Below are 21,771 nucleotides of genomic sequence, written 5' to 3'. Positions count from 1 at the left end.
GCCTTCCGCCGACGTCCGGAGGTTGCTGGTCCACTAGCGGCTGGGGCCGACTCCGGATGAGCTCCAATCTCTCTTCCGCTCGTGCTCCACTGGCGCTGCTTCCGCTGCCTGGCCTCAGACCACAGAGTCCAGCAGTGTCGTGACCCCATGAGATGCTTCATCTGCTTCAAAACCGGCCACCGTGCTCGTGACTGCAAAGGGAGCCGAGTTGCTTCTCCACTGCATTCATCCGCCCCACCACCCCACCTCCACCTCCACCACCTCCTTCCACTGAGTTCCCTGCCCTGGTCACCCCATCCACCACCCCTGCCATGGAGATCATCCCGGGCGAACCCCACCGACGCCCGGAGCTGGTGCGTGCCTGTGCTCCGTACACGGCGGAGATGGCAAACCTCGAGGAGGAGTACCGCCACAATGCGGTGATCGTGGTGATCATCGGTGACCGCGATGCGCTATCATGCTCCCATGTGACGGTGTAACATCCCGAAAATTTACCAATTAAATCGCACGCTAAAAATAATTTTTCAAAATTCTTTTCGTCGTTGAGCTCAATCCTTCAAAAAATCTTTCTCTGACCCAACACCCAATTCCGACTGCTGTCCTGTCTCTCTTTTTCTCCTCGCTCAGCGTGCGACGTCCGACCGGATGTCGTGGCACGCGTGGCCGACCAGGCCACAGTGGCCGCCGCGAATTCCGCCGGCGTGCGCTCGCTTTCTCTCCCTTTCTCTCTCTTTTCTTCTCTTTTTCTTTTTCTCTTTTTCCATTTTCCTCTTTTTCTTTTTTTCCTTCTCCTCCTTCCTTCCTTCCCTCTCTCTCCTTCCTTCCTCTCCCGTGCTGCATGCCCCGAGTGCCGCTCGGCTCACCGTCGCCCTTGCCCCACGCACCGCTGTGCGCACCACCGCTCCCGTGCACACGCGCCCCCGAGCTTCGCCGGACCGCCACCGCCCTCCTGTGCCACCTCGCGCCGCAGAACACAGGGCCGCCGCCTCGCCGCTCGCGCCGCAGAACACAGGCCCGCCGCCTCGCCGCTCGCGCCGCCGCAGAACACAGGGCCGCCGCCTCGCCGCTCGCGCCGCCGCAGAACACAGGGCCGCTGCCTCGCCGCTCGCACCGCCCAGCGACAAGCACAGTGTCCGGGCCCCCACGTGCCACAGTGCTCGGTGCGCCACTCGCCGCTGCCCGAGTGGTCTTGTCACCCCTGTGCCACCGCGAATCGAGCTGCCGCGGTGCCAATCGCCATTAATGGCGCCCGTGGAGCTCACCGGCCGACCGCACCACGGCCACCACCCCACGGCTCTCCCCGCCGCCTTATTTCGCCTATAAAAGGGGCCCTCGCGTCGCCCTTCACCTCCACGACCTCCACCGCCGCTCCAAGCCTCCTCCCGAGCTCCCAACGCCTCCGCCCACCATTGCCGCCACCCCAGGACGTCGGCCACCGCGGAGTTCCCCTCCCCGCTGCACCCCAGCCCAAACCAAGGTAGGCAATAGAGCCCCCGAGGTTCCCTTCCCCTTTTCCACCAGGCCCGGGCCGCCGACGAGCTTTGCAGCGCCGCTCCCCCGCTCTCCGCCACCCGCTGCCCGCCGGCCGCCATGGCCAGGCCACCCCGGACTGCCTCTGGACGAGCTGCGATCGGGGATCGGCCCCACGGACCTCCCTGCTCCTTTTCCCCCTCCTCCCGTCCGCTATCGTGGCCCAGGGTCGCCGCCCAAGCGCCACCGACGCCTGCCCCCTCCATTCCTCTGATTCCCGTGGTGGGAGGAGGAAGAAGATGGCATTCTTGCCAAAACCCCCCTCCCCTTCCCTCTATTTACTAAAGAACCCCCACCCTTGTAACCCTTTTTCCCAAAAAGGCCCTTCCTATTTTCCTTTTAGTAAACAAACCCTCCCACCACATATACTTAATTTTAAATAAACCCCTACACCTTTTTAGTATGTCCAGGATATTTCCAGAAATTACAATCAGGCCCTTCCACTCTCAGAAATAATTACAAATAGGTCCCTGACTCCTTATTTAACCCTAAACATTTATATAACCTATCATTTTATGTGCCAAACAACCTCCGATCGATCCGAAACTTTACCACGCCATTTCTAGAATAGTTTTGGCCATGCCATTAGGAAATCGCCCAAAAATAGTACTTCTATCTCCATACCTTATTTGTTTCCAAATCGAGCTCAATGATAAAGCTTTTATTTCTTTTTCTTAATTGTGTGCTTGTTTGTATACGTCGTAGATCACGGTGTGAACGAAGGAGAGCCCGTCGATGAGCAGTACTGCGAGCAAGCGAACGAGGACCAGTTCTGCGACCCCGAGCCCGAAGGACACCACTTCGATCAGGAACCCCCGGAAGGATTTGAGGATGGCAAGTTCAATCCCGCCCTTTGATGCATATTTTGTCCTAATTTTTATAAACACAACCCATTGGCTTGTTATATAAAATTGCATATGTTTTGCCTGCTGAAAACATGGTTGGATAGCCACCCCTTAATTTGTTATAACCATTTCTTGACCACCTAGATTACTGTCTGAATGTGTTTTGTTTGGACGTTAATTGCTGCTAGAACGCTAAGGACCTTATACACAATACAACTTGTTTTATAAAGAAAATGTGTGCGTGTGTGGGAAGGGAGAAATGTGGAATTTCAAAAGATGAGTTTAGACAGGATGGATGACATTTCTGTGTGATTTGCCTATTGGTGTGCTTGTACCTGTGTAGTTAAGCAAAGAAGGGAGATATCCATCTTGTCACAACTAAGGACCGAGTTGGTGTGTCATCTCACCTAACTCTATTATCGTGCAAACCACTCGACCGTTGAATGGGCAACGGCTTAGCATAAACCCCACTAGTTAGTCTGATAGCCATCAGGAGAGCTGAGAGCAACGGGTGATCAAGGAGAAGGGATTAGCTCTGTGTGACTTATGCCCCGGTTAAAACCTCTGTGATAGGACAATGACCCCTTGGTGGATCCTGTGATGGCTAGTCAGGTCTAGCTAAGGTGGGTAATGGCTTTGTTGGGATCTGCACCGACACTAAGGTGATCGAGTTGTGGTACCCCGCTTGTGGGTAAAGTTGCATACATCTGCAGAGTTAAAATCTATTCGAATAGCCGTGCCCACGGTACTGGGCGAGTTACGGTGTGGTCACGCAACTAGTGTTTATTCTAGGAAGGGATGGGTTGGCGTGAGTTGTTTTGGGAAAAGTGTCCGGCAGTTGTGCCGTGTGCTACGACGGATGAGGAGTCCGGTAGCAGCTTAAAACTTGGATCCTGTGTGGGTCAACACTACGTGTTACTCGGTGCAAGAAAAACTTGCTTTGAAAATCCTTTCTTTCAAATGAACCCCTGCATAAAATATTGCTTTCCGCAAATTAAACCCTAGCCTTATCCTTGATTTACCCTGTGCATTATATTCTACTTATACCCCCTCTGTGGGTGTGGTTGGACTTGCTGAGTACGTTTGTACTCACCCTATTCTTAATTTTTTTCATAGGAAGATTCAGATTACGTTCCCGAAGACGTCGAGTAGGGTACCGTCCTGCACCCAGCCTTGCCTATGGATAGGGTCACCCGCAGGAAGTTCCGTATGGCGCAAGACTCTGATGACCCTCTCTTCGTAGTTAATATAGTTGTATGGGTTTTAGTTGTAATCCTCGCGATAGTGGCGCATCACTGCCCATTACCGTGTAGTGTTGTACGGTGATGAACTATCTGATGTAATAAATATGTCATCAGCCTCCTGGGACTGATATTGGTGTCACATTTAAGTCTTCTCTTACGAGATGACGCTTCACACGGCGGCATTCACGGAGTGGCTGCGCGTCTCCAAGCATCTGATGAACGTCACCCTCTTCCGCCCGAGGGCTTCCTGGTGCTGTTCAAGGAGGAGGGGCTCCGCGAGCAGGCGCTGGCACTCCGCCCTGGTGTCAAGATCCGAGGGAAGGCGATCCGGGTCATGCCGTGGACCCATCTTTCGCACGCATCCCTCTCCATGCTACACTTCAAGGTCAGGCTCTGCATCGAGGGGGTGCCACCGCATGCTCATCAACTTGAGGCGATGGCACAGCTCCTTCCCCGGGAGATGCTGCTGGAGAAGCTGGATTTCCAGGCCAAGAACACCTCTGAGGCGGCATGCTGTTGCATCTGGGCTTGGGTCAAGAACCCCGACGACGTGGCCAAGTCCGGCACACTGCAGCTCGAGGCAGTCTCCGAGCGCACGGAGGAGGTATGGCACTACAACTGGGGCAATGGCATCGCTGCCCGCTGCATGCGCTCTGCTCGTCCGGTGAACATGCTCTCCTACAACACGCTCATCCACCTCGACCGCGTCATCGACTTCTGGCCGACATCACCTGGGGACGCGTGGCCAAAGGTCCACGACTTCTTCTGGCACTTCGGCGTCAAAGATGGCGCGCGCGTAGCCGTCCGGCAGTCCGCGCACACGAGGCTGGGCCACCGCAAGCGCGACCGCTCGCCACCGGGGGCCGGAGGTCGCTCGAGCGAGGATGACACGGCATCCTCTTCCCGTCGCGGTGCGCCGGCGACATCCTCGGCGGAGCCGGGCACTGCGTTTGCTGGCGGCGCCGACGCTCCGGCGGGGGGTGCATCTTTCGCCATGCTGTCGACGTCACCCCTGGGCCGTGACGTCTTCCCCCGACAGGTGTGGGTCCCTACTGCTTCACCATGCATGGGCCCGCCCCCATCGGTCGGCCCTATCCCCGTGCTGCCACCCACCCAGGAGGCGGACGGTGTGGCCGTCCAGGACGTGATGCCACCTATCCAGGAGGAGGACACTGCGGCCGTCCAGGACGGCTCGCACGCCCTACAGCTCCAAGACAAGGAAGATCTGATGCTGCTCCAAGACAAGGAAGACCCGATGCTACTGGAGGCCAGCCTGCCGTTGCCAACTTCGCAGCTGTCGACCCCACCAGCGATCAAGCTCCCCCGCCTTGACCCGGTGACCGGGCCCCTCTACTTCGACGCTACCGGCGTTTGGGCCACTACAGTGACTCAGCTTGTGGTAAGCCCAACTGAGCACGTTCCCGATCTCCTAACTGGGCCGGATGGCGAACCTTGGATCCTCAGCAGGCCAAGCCCGTCCACCAAGACCAGCTTCAGCCCATTGGAGGAATGGGCACAGGAAATGCTTGAGCTCAGTGCTGCTGACCGCAACAAGGAGTTTTTTTATTTTTATATTTTTTCGATTTATCAAAAATATATGTCGTGATTTTTTTTCAAAAATGTCACCCAGCCGCCGGTTCATCCGGCGGAAGGTTGTTACCGCCGGATGAACCGGCGGTAGGATCGTACCGCCGTGGGCCCACCATCCGGCGGTAGGATCGTACCGCCGTGGGCCGTGGTGGGCCGGAGCTTACCGCCGGTTGAAACGGCGGTAAGCACCTACCACCGTTTCAACCGGCGGTAAGTTCCACGTATTAAACCGCGCGCGCCCGCTCCCCCAGCGCCGCCGCCCGCTCGCTCCGCCCACGTCGCCCGCGCCGCCGCCCGCCCGTGCGCTGCCCCACGCCGCCGCCCGCCCGCACGCCCGCCCCCCGCGCGCCTCCCGCACGCGCGCCGGGCTTTGCCGGCGGCGCGGCTCGCAGCGCTCTCCCGGCCGCCGCACCGAGGCGGCTCTCGCCACTCGGATCGCAGGTACATTTTAAAATTTAATTTTAGTAATAATAGTTGGTAGATTAGAATTAGAAATATTAGTGTTTTTGAATATAATTTTATGTGTAGAAATAGTTTTTAGCGTGTAATTATTTGAATATAGTTTCATGTGTAGAAACAGTTTTTATGTGTAGAAATAGTTTTTTTATGTGTAGAAATATTAGTGATTCGAAAATAAATTATTACGATACAAAATCGTAGAACATGTAATTGAAAATATTAGTTTACATACGAATATAATTGAAAATATTAATGAGTTCAAACAGACATATTTGTCTCATAAAACTTTTATTAATTAATATTATATTACAGAGAAATAGAAATTGTTGTCAGTAATAAAAATTGTAGAGAAATAATTAAGATATATGTAAAAATAGCAGAATTATTTTTTAGCGTTGATTAAATTGTAAGGAAGAGTAATTATTGTCGTAAATATTGGCAGACATGTCAGATGATTTATATTTTCAAGTGTTCTATGGGTCAGGAGAAGTTAGATATGGTCCTGAAGGGGTAGATTTGTCAGAGTTTAGCTCGATCACAAAAAAAATACCCCGAGCTAGAGAGAGGACTTGGATTTCAATATCCAATTGGCTATTTAGAGCTTTCGGCCTTAGTTGAGATGAACATGAGATCTCTGTCATGGCAGTGGTCAGTCCAGATCCAGAAATGTTTCAAGTGGACACAATGCAACTTACATTCCGGATCCAGATCCAGAAATGTTTCAAGGGGTGTGCCGACGCAAGAAGAAACACATTAGAAATAACATGTATCGATCGGAGGCTGGTTGAGATGTCCGCCTCTGCTCGAAGTGCCATGAGACGGGTCATACGTACAAGTATTGTACGGCATTGAGTTATGGTGGCCGCACAGATGGAGCGGGCCCATCAGAAGCTGCTCCAAATTCGGCACCGCAGGCAACGGTTCGTCGTGGCCGCCGTCCTAACAATGATGGCCTTATGTGATCGATGACGATTGTCATTTGTGTCATTCGCTATTGAATCATGTTCGATGTTAAATTATGTAATATTAAGAACTAATATGTCGTAAACTGATTTCGTCTTAGCGTACGAATATTTGTTGTAATATGATATGTAATTTGTTGTGCATCATTTATAAGTTTATTACGTTATGTTTTATTTAGTATTTTATTAAAAATTTGTTGTATTACTTAATTTATGTTCTGAAATTTTATTTAGTATTTTTTTACGTTAATATTATTATGCTTAGTATTGTTATTTATGTTTTGAAATTATTTGTAATAAATCTTATTATACAGGTATGGCGCACGAGGAAGGAGCTACCCCTGAGTTGCTAGATGCTCTCGTCGACAAGCGCCACCGGTCGTACATGTCTGCGGTCCGTGGCATCAGCTTAGGGATGTTTCGGGCTCGTGTGCCCATGTCGACGATGCCGATACACCGTCGCTGAGTTCTTAGGTACGGGTTACATTTGTCACATATTTTAATTGTTTCCTTAACCGTTTGTTCTAACTTGATTTTCATTTTTCGCGATGCAGGTTACGCGCTTCAGGTCTTCTCCCGATTGCGCGACTTGTGGAGGGAGATATGGCCGACCCTGCACGTCGACCTAGGGACAGGGCTCTACGGTTCCAGTTCGACATGTCCCTCCTCGCGGCACTTCTCGACCGTTGGCGTCCGGAGACGCACACGTTTCACCTCCCGGTCGGTGAGATGACCCCTACTCTTTAGGACGTGGCGATGCTTCTAGGCTTGCCGTGTGCTGGACGAGCTGTGGGTGCAGAGGACGTGGGACTCTCGTGGCGCGACGACCTTTTGGCTTAGTTCACCGGGGTTCAGCGCAACGAGCTAGCGTTGCCGTACCGGCCCTTGCCTGCGAACCACGCACACGGACCGACAAAGAGGTGGCTTCTACAGTTCAGTGTGAGTACATAAATGTTGATTCTTTCCGTACTTATATTGATACGTATTTGCATTGACGTCTCGTACCATTTTGAAGGCGGACTACATGAGGGCAAACGCAGACGACTTTACGGTTGCCAGGCACTTCGAGGCCTACTTACTGTGGCTGTTCGGCTGGGTCATGTTCTGCAGCTCGCAGGGTGACTCGTGCCCCAAACAGCTCATTCCTTTGGCGAGGTCGATAGCTGATGCTCCACTTCACGAGATGCCACAGTTCAGCTGGGGTTCTGCTGTTTTGGCTGCGAGTTACATGGGTCTTTGCACGGGCGTGACGAAGATCTCAGCAGAGGAGCCCATTTTTGTTGGGTGTCCTCTACTGTTACAGCTCTGGTCTTACGAGCGCTTTCCCGTCGGTAGGCCAGAGATGGACTTCGAGCCGTACGTCCAGCTGTCCGCAGACCACGACGACGTCGACAGACCTACGATGGGTTTGTTGTGGTGCCTCAGGAGGGTACGTTACATTGTTTGTTTTACTTATTGTTACATGCGTGCACAAATATACGATTTAGCGGTTAACTTATTTTTTCGTTATGCAGCCTTCTTGGGTCGGCGTGCAGACGAGGAAGTCGTACCACGACTTCGTTGGACAGTTTGACGCTCTTGTGGACACGGACGTGAGGTGGACTCCGTACACTGCAGCCGACATTTACGCCCGGGCACCGAACGGTCTTTCGTCCTTATGCCTGCGAGATCACGAGTACTGGATGACGAGGAAGCCGATCCTTTACGACATCCACGTCGAGGAGTACCACGTTCACCGGGTTATGAGGCAGTTCGGTCTCTACCAGCAGACCCCGGTCCCGATTGTGCACTCAGTGGAGGCCCACGTCCACAGGTACCGAATAAATAGTTCTGTTAATAATTCATCATTTTTTATAATCTACCATTTAGCATTGAATCGCTCAAGCTTTCTATTATAGGTGGACACGGCAGGGTCAGCCACCAGGCTCGCGGTGGGCCGACAAGGTCCGTCCTTACGTCGACTCTTGGGCCGCGGCCCTCGACGATGTCGTTTTCGAGGATCGGCCGCACAGCGACGATGCGTTCGCAGACTACCTATGGTGATACCTGCCGAGGACGCGCACACGTGTCGTGCACGTTCCACCAGAGGCTCCGATCGAGGCCGCTAGGGTGTCGGAGACGTACCCCGTAGTTCGAGACCATAACTTCGCCATAGCGGTACGTTTCTCTGATTGATTTTGCATTAAAAAAACTAGTTGCATATGATGTTACTACTTTCTCGGTACAGTACGATGTCATACGACCGATTGAGTCCGAGACTTTGTCGAGTATGGGCCAGTACCATGACATGACGCCCGCCCAGCACTAGAGCACGCTGCAGAAGATCGTCGATATGTGCAAGCGATTCCGATGAGCCGTGACCTGTCGTGAGGACGACACCTTCCTCCCACCTCGCAGTTCGGGGCCGGTTCCTGTGACCGGTCCATCGTCACGACAGTCTGCACCCGCGGCACAGTCAGGTCCACCGCCACCGCCACCTGACACGATGGCGACACCTTCGGGTTCTGCAGTTCGGCCCACGTACGTGCCGCGACCGGCACATTTGTACTCGGCAGGTAAATCGATGGATCCCTACGGCGCTGGATCTTCGTCTCTTCGTCGTCCAATACACGATTTAGGTACGTCTAAGACCAGTTGTTAATTTGCGGTAACAAGTGCATTTTTAATTGAATATTGATGGATTGAATTTTGTGAATCAGAGTACCGGCAGGTGGGAGGGACAGACGACGATGAGGAGATTCAAGAGGTGGACGACCTCGCGCAGATGGAATGGGTGAACACGTTCTTCTCTTCTGCACCGACGCAGGAGGTCGTCGGCACTTCACAGCTGGGGGTGCCCCACTCGCGACGCAGGACTACAGTCAGGTGGAGCAGACGCCTGTTCCTGAGCAGGGTCGTCGGTCCACTCGCCAGACCATCCCGCCGGAGCCATTGACGTACTCGCAGCACCACACTAGGGCGGGCCAGGCTGCAGAGCGACGTGGCAGGAGGAGAGGGGGCAAGCGCGGACCAAACAGCTATGAGCTCCTCATTCTCCCGGGCAGATTTCTGTCGGGAAATGGAGGCTAATTTAGGACCCTCTCCTAACGATCCCAATAGATGTATTATAGATTGCAAGGTATGGCCGAAAGGTGTAGAGCCACCCGATTGCTATTGCCAAATGCGTTGTGTTCCGAACATATCTCGTGATTACGAGACTTTTGGCCAGAGGTATTGGTGTTGCAAGAATATCGAGGAAGTCCAAAAAAGAGGTGCAACACATAGGTATAGATTAATTTGTAAATATGCTTTTATTATTTTTATTAATTTTGAATCGTTTCTTGTTTGCTAAAGTACGCTGGTGATGACACGCATACTCATTGGTGTCATTTCCAAGAGTGGATTGACACGTGGATCACTCATCGTGATCAGCAATATATGGAGTGGTTAAAGAAAGTGAATGAAGATTTACGCAAAGGCGAGCGTGCAAAACCAGACATCGCGGGACGTGATAAGGGGCCCGTGAATGATTGATGTTACTGCTCCATCTGAATAAATAATGTAACGTTTGTTCGAATTACCTAAGGCATGTTAGGTTTAGTATTGGACCTCATTACCGTAGTTTGCAACAGGTCCTGACATGCCATGTCATGTATTCTGTGCGTTGAATTATGTGGACCACTATTTAATTTGTGTTCAATGTTTGAACGGTGATTGTTTTCATTGTTTTTATTGTGTGTACTGGCCGATATATGCCAATGGAGTTGTCATCGCGTCGGTCTGAAAAGTTTATTTGTAGGGCAATGCTTCTGAATAATTTAGTTGCAGCTAGTACAAATTACACAATGCAGATTAATTTGACATTGAAATTACAATAATAATTGCACTGGCATGTACGTGGAACACGCTAACGTCGTGTTCCATCTAGATCTAACATGCCTTAGGGAATATGAAATTCGAACATTACATGATAGTCATCTATTGAGTGCATCGAGGATACTTCCCCTTCCTAATAGCCTCGGGTCCCGCCTCCTTCGCACGGCGGGCTCTCTCTCGCTTCCTCTCCCTATCAGCTTCACGCTCCTCCGCCTGCCGACGTTCCACTTCTGCGAACCTCTTCTCGATCTCTTCTTTATCTTTCTTGCGCTTCTCCTCTATTTTTTCCTCTTGCAGCATTCGCTGCCACCTTTCCGCAGCCCACCTTGCTTCGCGCTCAACGTGTTCCTTAGCTTCGGTCGATTGCTCCGTGTCCAGCCACTGTATGAAATCACAAAGAGATGGTGGACTCTATTTCCAAGCCGAGTTAGAATTAACATACTGAACTCCGAAGGCACAAACTACATAGTGCGAGGTGATACCTTCGCTTTGTCCTTGCCGTAGCGCTTTGGCGGATCGTACTCGTAGTTCTCACATATGAAGAACCTCCTGCCGAAGTCATCGCTCAAAACTTTGGACTCCATCAGCTTGCACAACGAACCGCAGAAGTACATTGGAACCTGCACTCCTTGAGGCACATGTTCTCTAATATTGTTCCACGGAATGTAGGTAGAACCAGAGGAAGACATGGTGACCGTGCGTGGATGGCTAAAGACTTCGTATGAGATGGCTACTGACTTCATATGAGATGGGGCGATGTTTTATTTATAGATGGAGTTATTTGGTCTATAGGCATGGTTCACGCATGTCTATCGCCGTTTGAAACGGCGGTAGGTACTCCCACATTTTTAATTATAGTGGGGGTGCAGAAGAATCTGATGCAAGGTGACAGGACATCGAAATCGTAATTGAAACTCATGAATATCTCATGAAAATATATTTTCACAGACTATTAGAGTTAAATCTAATTTGTATAAATTTTAAAAAAAATATTTCCCTAACCTCCGCTATCTCTATTATTTTCTGAAATATCTCTAAATGTAAAGAAAATAATTACAGTCCACAGTCTTTAAAATAATTATACAATTAATTACAATAGTGAAAGCATATAAAATAATTAAAAATAAATTGTGGGAACACCTACCGCCGTTTCAAACGGCGGTAGGGCGCTGCCGTCTACAGGGCAGCTACAGCCGGCTGCTACAGCCGGCTATAGCCGGGCTACAGCGCGGCGGTAGCACTTACCGACGGTTCGTTTGGCGGTAAGGAGCTACCGCCGGATCAAACGGCGGTAGGTTCCATGGGCCGTGGGCCAAGGATCTTACCGCCGGTTCATCCGGCGGTAACTCCTTACCGCCAAACGAACCGGCGGCAGGGTCATATTTTTGAAAAAAAACATAGCCACATATATTTTTGATAAATCGAATAAAAAATAATATAAAAATAAAAAAATTCCAACAACACCCTGGGCAGCCCACCTGCGCAGCTTGGCGCGGATGCGGAACAGGCCGCCCTCCCTGAGGGCCTACACTCCCCATCGCCTCCCGGGGCCGCCGACGCCCCGGACATGGCGAACGCCTTCATCGACATGCTCACTGCACCGCCGCCCGCTCCTGTGCTAGCCGCTCCACTGGCTGCCGCCGAGATACTGGATGTGGCTGCAGACGTGGCTCCGACTGTTACTGGGGCTGTTTTGGTGGTCCAGGAGGCGGTGACATTCACCCCCTGGCGCAGCGACCGTCTCGCGAAGAAGGCCAAGGCGCAGCAGGCACTGGCAGCAAAGAAGATTGCCACAAAGGACCAGCCGGTGGAACGTGCCCAGGGCGTACTGATGGCCAAATGGGGCATCATGGAGGATGCCGAGACATCCAAGGAGGGGCAGCGCAAGAAGTACATGCAGATGTACGAAGGGTCCATGCCAGCGGTGGCCATTGCGGCGGTGGATGACCTGCTGTCCGAGGGCATCAGCAAGCCCGGTCCTGCAGGGCGCTCAGCGGATGCTGCTGCTGCTGCTTAAGTTTGCAATGCATCTGCTTATTCAACGTAGCATTTAAGTTTCCTTATGTATCGTGTCAAGAACAAGGCTGTGTGGTCAGCTAGGTGGTTATCTGGTAGGAGGTTTGGCGGGATGGTGTTCAATGTTAGGTTCAGAACTTGTGTAAACGGCTTCGGATCAGACATACTGTCTATCCCCGGCCTAGGTCTATGGAAGTCGCTTTGCAAGTTCAGTTATGAATGATGACAAATGCATTATCTTCAATTGGAATGTCCGTGGGTTGAACTCTGTGGCACGCCGTGATGTGGTCAGGGGTCTGGTAAACGACCACAGATGCAGTGTGGTCTGCCTCCAAGAAACGAAGCTGGCCTGTGTAGATGACAACGTGATAATTCAAACTTTGGGACAGCAGTTTGTGGGCTCATATTTTTATTTGCCAGCACAAGGTACTCGGGGAGGTGTCATTGTTGCCTGCTCACACGATCTGTACACCTTGCAGTCAGTGACAACTGGACAATATTCTATTGCAGCTATCATCACCAGTCGGGCTGATAACTCCCAATGGAGTATTACCGGAGTGTATGGACCTCAGGAAGATCAAGAGAAAATACAATTTAGGCCCTGTTTAGATCTTTACAGGTTTTTACAAAAAAGTCATAAACGCATTAAAGTGAAACGGAATCTTGCTAATTTGAAGTACTAAATGAAGTCTATTTACAAAACTTTTTGCATGGATGGGCTGTAAATCGCGAGACGATTCTAATGAGCCTACTTAATCTATGATTTGCAACAGTGATGCTACAGTAACCATCCGCTAATTATTGATTAAACATGGATTAATTAGCATCATTAGATTCGTCTCGCGATTTACAACCCATCTATGCAAAAAGTTTTGCAAATAAACTTCATTTAGTACTTCAAATACCCTCTTTACATCTTTACACAATTTTACAAAATGAACTAAACACCCCCTTATTAGCGAGATGTGCTCTCTCCGGCACCAGATGCTCCCCAGTTGGATAATCCTAGGAGACTTCAACCTCATCTATAGGGCTTGTGACAAGAACACTGACAGAGTGAATAGAGGCATGATGCACAGATTCAAATCAGCCCTTGACAATCTTGAGCTTAAAGAAATCCATCTACATGGCCGTAAATACATCTGGTCCAGTGAGACGGACAGCCCTACACTCACAAAAATTGATCATGTCTTCTGTACAAAAGAGGGAAATGAACCACCAGCACAGTTATATGCAGGCCCTGTCTTCCTCAGCTTCTGACCATTGCCCGATGCTGTTCTCATGCAATCCTTTCCACAAGGCTTACGCTGGCTTCCGGTTCGAAGCTTACTGGCTCCGCCTGCCAGGTTTTGCTGAAACAGTGGTAGAATCCTAGACAAAACCCTGCCACTCAAATGACAAGATCAGAGTTCTGCACATCAAGCTGGCACGACTGGGCAAAGCCCTTCGCTCTTGGAGTCGGAAAATGGTCAACGAAAGGAAGCTCCGGACAGACGTTGCACACGAAATCATACTACGCCTTGACCAGGCTCAAGATCGTCGGCAACTTTCCGCGGAGGAGCTCTGACGGAACCGCCAAATTAAAACTCTAATTAAGCGTAATGACCGTCATTTGAACACATCGGGCGCATTAGCTTAACAGCTTAATTTGGCGATCCTTTCTCAACCCACGGCCCGATCGAAACAACACCGGTAGTCTCACACGAAGGTGATCGCAGATGGTACGAGCACCACACAATACTTAAAAATACAAACACCACATGCTAAGAAACATTTAAATTACAAACCGAGTTTGAAATACATAATAATATACAAGTGTGTCTGCTATTTATATAAAGTTTAGTTTGATAAACATGGACTCTGCCACTACAATATATAAGAACGGAAATGAATTACACACTCAGCCCACGAGTGTGCAATTCCATACACTCCAAAGCTACGTGCCTGGGTCCTCAACGTTCCACCCATCCGCGTCCAGTCGAACGAACTTGGCGCAACACAGACAGAAGTCTACGTGTGCGGGTCCTGAAAACATTTTTCCAACAAAACCCTGAGTATACTAATACTCAGCAAGACTTACCCGACCAGTGGGTATAACTTAGCCCACGTATCTAGACATGCAAGGCTTTTGGCTGGTGGTTATTTTGCAGAAAAGCGACTAATGTAATTCCTTACTTTCAGTATTTTAGCCCCAGATTCTATACAACTTAACTCTATTCTAATATTTGCATGAACCAACTATAGCAAACATGGTGGTGAAATCAACAATAATTCAAGGTGTTCATCCTCATATGTATATGAATATACTCATTATCTCGTCATAACACTACGATGCGACGCCGTGATCAAGGTGCTCATATCCGAGAGCGACTGACGGCGAATCGATCCGATTTAACCTTGCAAGGTGGACCTAACCAACACTGCCGTATTTGCCCCATTTTTACTATACATGCCAACCATTCCCCTCCCCGCCTCGAACTACAGGACCGCCCCATCAGCATATAGTCAGCCGAGCTCAACGAGAGACCACCAAAAATAAATACATGCTTCCCGATTCTCCGAGACTACTCGACTCGTCCTATGGGGTGGGAAGGAGTCCTATACTTTCGAAGTAAGACAGTACTAGGCTTACCGGTTCCGACTACCTCATACTCCCGGCATGCGGTTAGTACAGTTCAAACATGATCAGCAGGGCCAACAACGGCTCGGTCCTTAACCGACACATGCGGAACTACACCTCTCCCGCCCGGTCTCAAGCTTCCATTTATATCAAATTCAACAGCTCGGAATCGAATGATAAAATATTATATATCTTGCGAGTAACCAGAAATTACTCGACTTCTAATCATCCTATTTCTCGCGAGTGCAAGAAGTCACTCCACTTCTGTCGAGAACTATTAAGCATAACATTTCTATCGTCCTATACATGCTAGTATAACCCAGGGAACCTAGGGATCATGCAACTAGGGTTCCTTTCAACTCCTGAAACATAATGCACAAGTAATAAATACATATATAGGCGTCATAATTTCAAATAATAGGATGTGCACCGAGGCTTGCCTTCGGGCTGCTGCTCGACACTGGGCTCAGCTGGGCCTTGGGCCGGGTGCTCACAATTCTCCTGCTGAACTTGCCCTCGTTGCTCCTGTGGCCTGGCGATCACCTCGTACACGGCTCCTTCAGCGGTGGCGTCTACACGTATACATAAGACATGAGAATGCCTGCAGTATGATTTGTACTTTGAAACAAGCCTAAACCGTATACATGAACCACTTCCCGAGACAACCCGATGCCCTCAATTCTGCAAACCCGGAATATCCGGACTTCAATCCGGAACATCCGGAATTTCCGGAGTATCCGGATTAATACCCGGAGTATCCAGACTCCCAAGTCTGTAGTTTCCGGGCCTATACCCGGAGCTTTCCCTGCAGTGCTCCAAATCCAGAGTATCCGGGCTTATACCCGGAGTATCTGGGTTTCCTACCATTTTCGCCCCCAAAACTGAAATCTCAATTTTTGGTAAAACCAACCTACAAAAATCGAAACCCTTCTAGACCCTAGCAGAGGGGCTCATATGGAGATGATTGACCCAAAGGAAATTGCTTAAAACATCCGAGAACGATCACTCCCTTAAACCCTAGCTCGAGTACCTTGAGTAGGCTTCCCTTGCACCAAGAGCTTGAACCGAAGCCACCCCAAGGTGAAGCTCATAGAAAGGATGATTGCCCATGCCGGTAGAAACTTCTTGGGCCTTGGAATGGATTTGTAAGGAAGGATTTAGAGTTTAGGGCTAACGAGAGAGGGAGAGCTCGTGGGGGAGTGAGGAAGAGAGAAAAACTGATGTTTTACCGTTTGGAAATAGTAAAAAGATGCTAACACGTGATATATGATTTCAAGTCTGGACTATCTGGAAGAATATCCGGAGTATCCGGGTAAATCCGGAATTTCCGGATTCAAACCGAGTTTCTCTGGCTCCAGAATTTGAAATCGAGTTTTGAGTCGATTTGTGACTCGACTTGTAACCGAGAGAATTGGATCACTAGTTAGCTAGTTAAACCCAAGTTTAACACTCGGGTGCTACAATCCTTCTCCCTAAAAGAAATCTCGTCCTGAGATTTAATGAAGGTGCTAATTTGAAAAGGAAGTGTAAGGGTTAGTTACCTTGATGAGTTTGTAACAACTCCGGATATTTGGATTTAAGAAACTCTTCGGTTTCCCAGGTGGCTTCTCGCTCGGAGTGATTACTCCATTGCACCTTATAGAAATTGCTGGTTTGATTTCGAGTGACCCGAGTCTTGTGATCAACAATTTTCACCGGATGTTCTGGGTATACAAGATCGGGTTCTAGTTGCAATTTTTCCATATCAAGGACCTTGGTGGGAACACGGAGGCACTTTCTGAGCTGGGAGATGTGGAATATGTTGTGAACCGCGGATAATTGGGCAGGAAGTTCCAAGCGATATGCTACTGGGCCACACCACTCAATAATAATATAAAGGCCAATATAGCGTGGCTCTAATTTCCCCCTTACTCCAAATCGCTGAACGCCCTTCATTAGGGATACTCGAAGATAGACATAATCCCCCACTTGGAACGAGACAGATTGACGCTTCTTATCCGCATAGCTTTTCTGTCGGGACTGGGCTATTTTCAAATTCTCCTGTATGAACTGGACTTGTTCTTCTGCCTCACTGACCATCTCAGAGCCGAACACATTCCTTTGCCCGGCTTCTGACCAATTTACTGGAGTTCTACACCTTCGCCCATATAGTGCCTCAAAAGGAGCCATTCTGATGCTTTCTTGATAACTGTTGTTATAAGAAAATTCTGCTAAAGGCAGGCATTCATCCCATTTCTTGCTATAAGAGAGTACACAAGCTCTAAGCATATCCTCCAGAATTTGATTGATTCGCTCAGTTTGACCATCGGTCTGAGGATGATAGGCGGAGCTGCAAATAAGCTGAGTACCCAGAGATGCATGCAACTATTCCCAGAAACGTGCAACAAACTGTGAGCCTCTGTCTGATATGATTGTCTTGGGTACACCATGAAGACTCACAATCCGAGCCATATATATCTCCGCATATTGGTGAGATGAGTAACGGGTCTTCACTGGAAGAAAATGAGCGGATTTAGTGAGGCGGTCAACTATAACCCAAATAGAATCATACCCCTTCGATGTGGGAGGCAAACCAACGACGAAGTCCATACTAATATCCTCCCACTTCCACGAAGGGATATCCAACAATTGTAGCATGCCGGCAGGTTTGAGATGACTCGCTTTGACCCTTCGACAGATATCGCACTCAGACACATATTTGGCGACCTCCCGTTTCATCCTTGTCCACCAAAATTGCTGCCTGAGATCTTGATACATCTTGTTACTGCCCGGGTGAATGGAATACCTAGAGAGGTGAGCCTCATCAAGAATTTGTTTCCGGAGTCGTAAATCCTTAGGTACCACCAGCCGGTTCTTGAACCATAAAACACCTTCGCCATCTAGCTGGAAGCATACCACTCGAGGATCATCTTCCTTAAGCCTTTGCTGAATCTTTTCCATGCCACTATTGTTTTTCTGAGCCGCAATAACTTGATCTCGGAGGGTTGGAGTTAGAACAATGTTAGCAAGAGTACCCTCAGCTACAATAGCCAAATTCATCTTCTCCATTTCTTGACACAAAGTCTCATGCAAACCAGTAGCTGAGATGCAGTTGCAACTTGTCTTGCGACTCAGTGCATCAGCTACAACATTTGCCTTGCCCGGGTGATAATGAATTTCCAGGTCATAATCCTTAATTAACTCTAACCATCGTCTCTGGCGCAAATTTAGCTCGCTCTGGGTGAAAATATATTTAAGACTCTTGTGGTCTGAATATATATGAATCGGATTACCCAGAAGATAATGTTGCCAGATTTTCAATGCATGGACCACAGCTGGTAGCTCCAAGTCATGAGTAGCATAATTCTCCTCGTGCCGCCTGAGAGCTCTGGAAGCATAAGCAATCACCCGCTGATCTTGCATAAGGACACAACCGAGGCCTGTACCTAATGCATTACACACAAACGTCAAGGCCAGAGTAATACCTGGCTGAGCCAAAGGCAGTAATGAGAATGCGGCCAAGACTCGTACCTGATGCATCACAATAAACATCGAAGGGTCGAGTGATATCTGGCTGAGCTAGAACAGGGGCCGACGTTAAAAGCTTTCTCAAAGTCTGGAAAGACTGCACATTTGTCGCCCCAAATAAATTTCACCCCTTTCTTAAGCAATTCTGCCTGCCTAGCAATTTTGGAGAAGTCCGGTACAAACCGGCGATAATATCCTGCTAGCCCAAGAAAACTTCGAATTTCCGGAACTATCTCAGGGGTCTTCCAATCTAGCACATCTCGAATTTTACTGGGGTTGACAAAAATACCGTCCTCCGAGATGACATGGCCTAGAAATTGCACCTTTTTGAGCCAAAATTTGCACTTGCTGAATTTGGCGTATAACTTGTGCTCCCTGAGACGCTGGAGGACAATGCGAAGATGCTCTGCATGCTCTTCTTCATTCTTGGAAAATATAAGAATGTCGTCGATGAAAACCACGACAAACTTATCCAGCTCGGGCATAAATACTGAGTTCATGAGATACATGAAATGTGCCGGGGTGTTTGTTAACCCGAAGGACATTACCAGATATTCATAAAGTCCATATCTGGTAGAGAAAGCCGTCTTAGGAATATCTTCGGCTCGGATTTTGATCTGATGATAACCCGAGCGGAGATCAATCTTGGAAAATACTTTGGCCCCAAATAACTGATCGAACAAAATATCAATCTGGGGAAGTGGATATTTATTCTTGATTGTGACGGCATTCAGAAGTCTATAGTCCACACACAACCTGAGGTTTTGATCCTTCTTTTTAACAAAAAGTGCTGGACAGCCCCAGGGCGAAGTGCTAGGACGAATATAGCCTTTGTCAAGCAGCTCTTGCAATTGCTTCTTTAATTCCACCAGTTCATTGGGTGACATTCGATAAGGTCTTCGGGAAATTGGTGCCATTCCCGGTTGCAACTCAATAGCAAATTCAACATTGCGATCAGGGGGCATGCCTGGCAAGTCGTCCGGGAAAACATCCGGATACTCACATACCACCCGTATGTCAGCTAAAGTTTTGCCCTCAACCTGATTCACCGCATGGGTCAATGATCCATGGTCCATAAGGTGTAGAGTCATGGAACCATGAGGAGAAAATTTGATGTGCACAGATTGTGAAAGAGTGTCCAAAAAAACACCCTGATCTTCCATCCAGTTCATGCCCAAAATAATATCCACCTTTTGAGTCAGAAGAATTATAATGGACGTGTGAAAAATCTTCCCTTTCAACTTTAGAGGAACTCGCCTGACAATATGATTTGTAATTAATTGCCCCCCGGTGAATTAATATGGCACGACCTCGACAAACTTTCCACTTCCAACCCAAGTCTACTTGCACATTCCTTGCTAATAAATGTGTGGGATGCACCAGAATCAAATAGTACCACAACAGAATGATTATTAACTGAAAACGTACCTGTCATCACTGGAGCTCCCTCAGGAATACCCCCGAGGGTGGTGTAGTGCACTTGCCCCGGCTTGAAATGAGCCACATTCTGCTTCTGGCTCTGCTGACCGGACTGTTGGTCCGGCTTTGGTGGCATCGGGCAGTTCCGTGCATAGTGCCCCGGCTGCCCACTGTTGTAACACGAAAACAAATTGGGGCGTAACCCCGGCTGCTGCACCCAGACCTTTTGCTCGCTCTGCTGAGGAACAGGAGGCCTGACTGTCCTCTGAGGCTGTGTGTACTGGAGTGACTGATACCCCCACGGCTACAGTGGTTGGTGCTGAAAAGGTGCTCTCTGTGGGCCCGACTGTACCAGACGGAATCTCTGAGGAGCGCTGCTCGAAGATCCCACTGTCGGTGCCTTCCTCTTCTTCTCTGCCTTGTGAGCCAAGTGGGCATCTTCCTGAATAATAGCCCCATTGACAAGCTCACTGAAAGTGTCAAATTTAACCATGGCCAGGCTATCTTGGAGCTTGCTGCTAAGTCCCTACCGGAAACACACTTGTTTCTTCTCATCAGTATCCACGTGATAACCGGCGTACTGGGACAGTGTGTTGAAGGCCTGGGCATATTGCATCACACTGTTATTACACTGCTTCAGGGCTAAGAACTCGGTGAGCTTTCTTCTGATCACCCCTGCGGGAATATGATGGGCCCGGAACGCAGCCTTGAACTCTGCCCAGGTAAACCGAGTACCCGCAGGGAACATGGCCACATGGTTATCCCACCATGTGCGTGTGGGACCCCGGAGTTGCTGAGCTGCAAATCCTGCCTTGTCGTTGTCATTGTAGGGGTGCAGGGTGAACTTGGACTCAATGGTCCAGAGCCAACTGTCCGCCTCCAATGGCTGATCCGCTTTATGAAAAAGCGGGGGCTGAGTACCCAGAAACTGCTCACATCTAGGAATAGGTGGTTGGTGGTGTTGTTCAGGCCGCGGCACTCTGCCCTGCTGCACGATCTCATGGAGGAGCGCCGTCTGCTCATCTCGTCCGGTGAGCATGGCCGCAATGGCCTGAGCCAAATCAGGAGGGTTCGGGGGTGCTGCCATTCTGCATTCAACCATGATTAGATTAGTCCCATGATTTTGATTACAAAACAATCAACCATGGAAGAATGCAGGAAGCATAAATTAAATCAAAAAGCCGGAAATTTTTTTGCAACCTAATCCGGACTATCCGGATTCTCATCCGAAATATCCGGACACCCCACCCGGACTATCCGGACCTATATCCGGAGTATCCGGATACATCAAAAGGCCGGAAGTTTTGCATAGCCCCATCCAGAATATCCGGACTACCATCCGAAATGTCCGGACACCACACCCGGACTATCCAGACCTATGTCCGGAGTATCCGGATACACCCGTGGTGTTTCACTTCGTTCCCACCCCCAAGATGCATAAATTTTTAAAACAATGAATGACATGATGCATGATCACTCTACGGTAACCTCTCAGTCCAAAACCAACCATCTACCCGCGACACTAATACTAACTATATAGGGCTATTACAAATTAACCCGCCCACACTACCAAATAACCTTTTATCTTAAGTTGAAATTTGTTTTTAATTCGTGAAAGCCTCAAAATTAGTCATGCTCGTACCTTTCCCAGTGTATTTCGGCTCTCATACCAGCTGTGATGGAACCGCCAAATTAAAACTCTAATTAAGCGTAATGACCGTCAT

The 21,771-nt window shown here is 49.3% G+C and overlaps 1 protein-coding gene across 1 annotated transcript; it reads left to right on the top strand.

Annotated features, from left to right (window-relative positions):
- Window positions 1–7,466: 7,466 nt before the first annotated feature.
- Window positions 7,467–8,673, top strand: LOC120700832 (protein MAIN-LIKE 2-like). The gene is made up of 4 exons (XM_039985051.1): window positions 7,467–7,569; window positions 7,646–8,059; window positions 8,145–8,443; window positions 8,529–8,673. Exons 2-4 carry the CDS (start codon window positions 7,655–7,657, stop codon window positions 8,671–8,673), a joined length of 849 nt encoding a protein of 282 aa, XP_039840985.1. The 5' UTR covers window positions 7,467–7,569; window positions 7,646–7,654.
- Window positions 8,674–21,771: the final 13,098 nt, after the last annotated feature.

Source organism: Panicum virgatum, chromosome 3K (genome assembly GCF_016808335.1).
Source record: "Panicum virgatum strain AP13 chromosome 3K, P.virgatum_v5, whole genome shotgun sequence".
NCBI lineage: Eukaryota > Viridiplantae > Streptophyta > Magnoliopsida > Poales > Poaceae > Panicum > Panicum virgatum.
The sequence above is the reverse complement of the archived record's forward strand: the minus strand, read 5'-3'. Positions and strand labels throughout refer to the sequence as shown.

Bases quoted from the DNA above. Each gene is read 5' to 3' on its own strand.
- LOC120700832 (XM_039985051.1), top strand. From the start codon at position 7,655: ATGAGGGCAAACGCAGACGACTTTACGGTTGCCAGGCACTTCGAGGCC. The intron at 8,060-8,144 runs GTACGTTACATT...TTCGTTATGCAG, and splicing joins TGTTGTGGTGCCTCAGGAGG to CCTTCTTGGGTCGGCGTGCA. The intron at 8,444-8,528 runs GTACCGAATAAA...TTTCTATTATAG, and splicing joins GTGGAGGCCCACGTCCACAG to GTGGACACGGCAGGGTCAGC.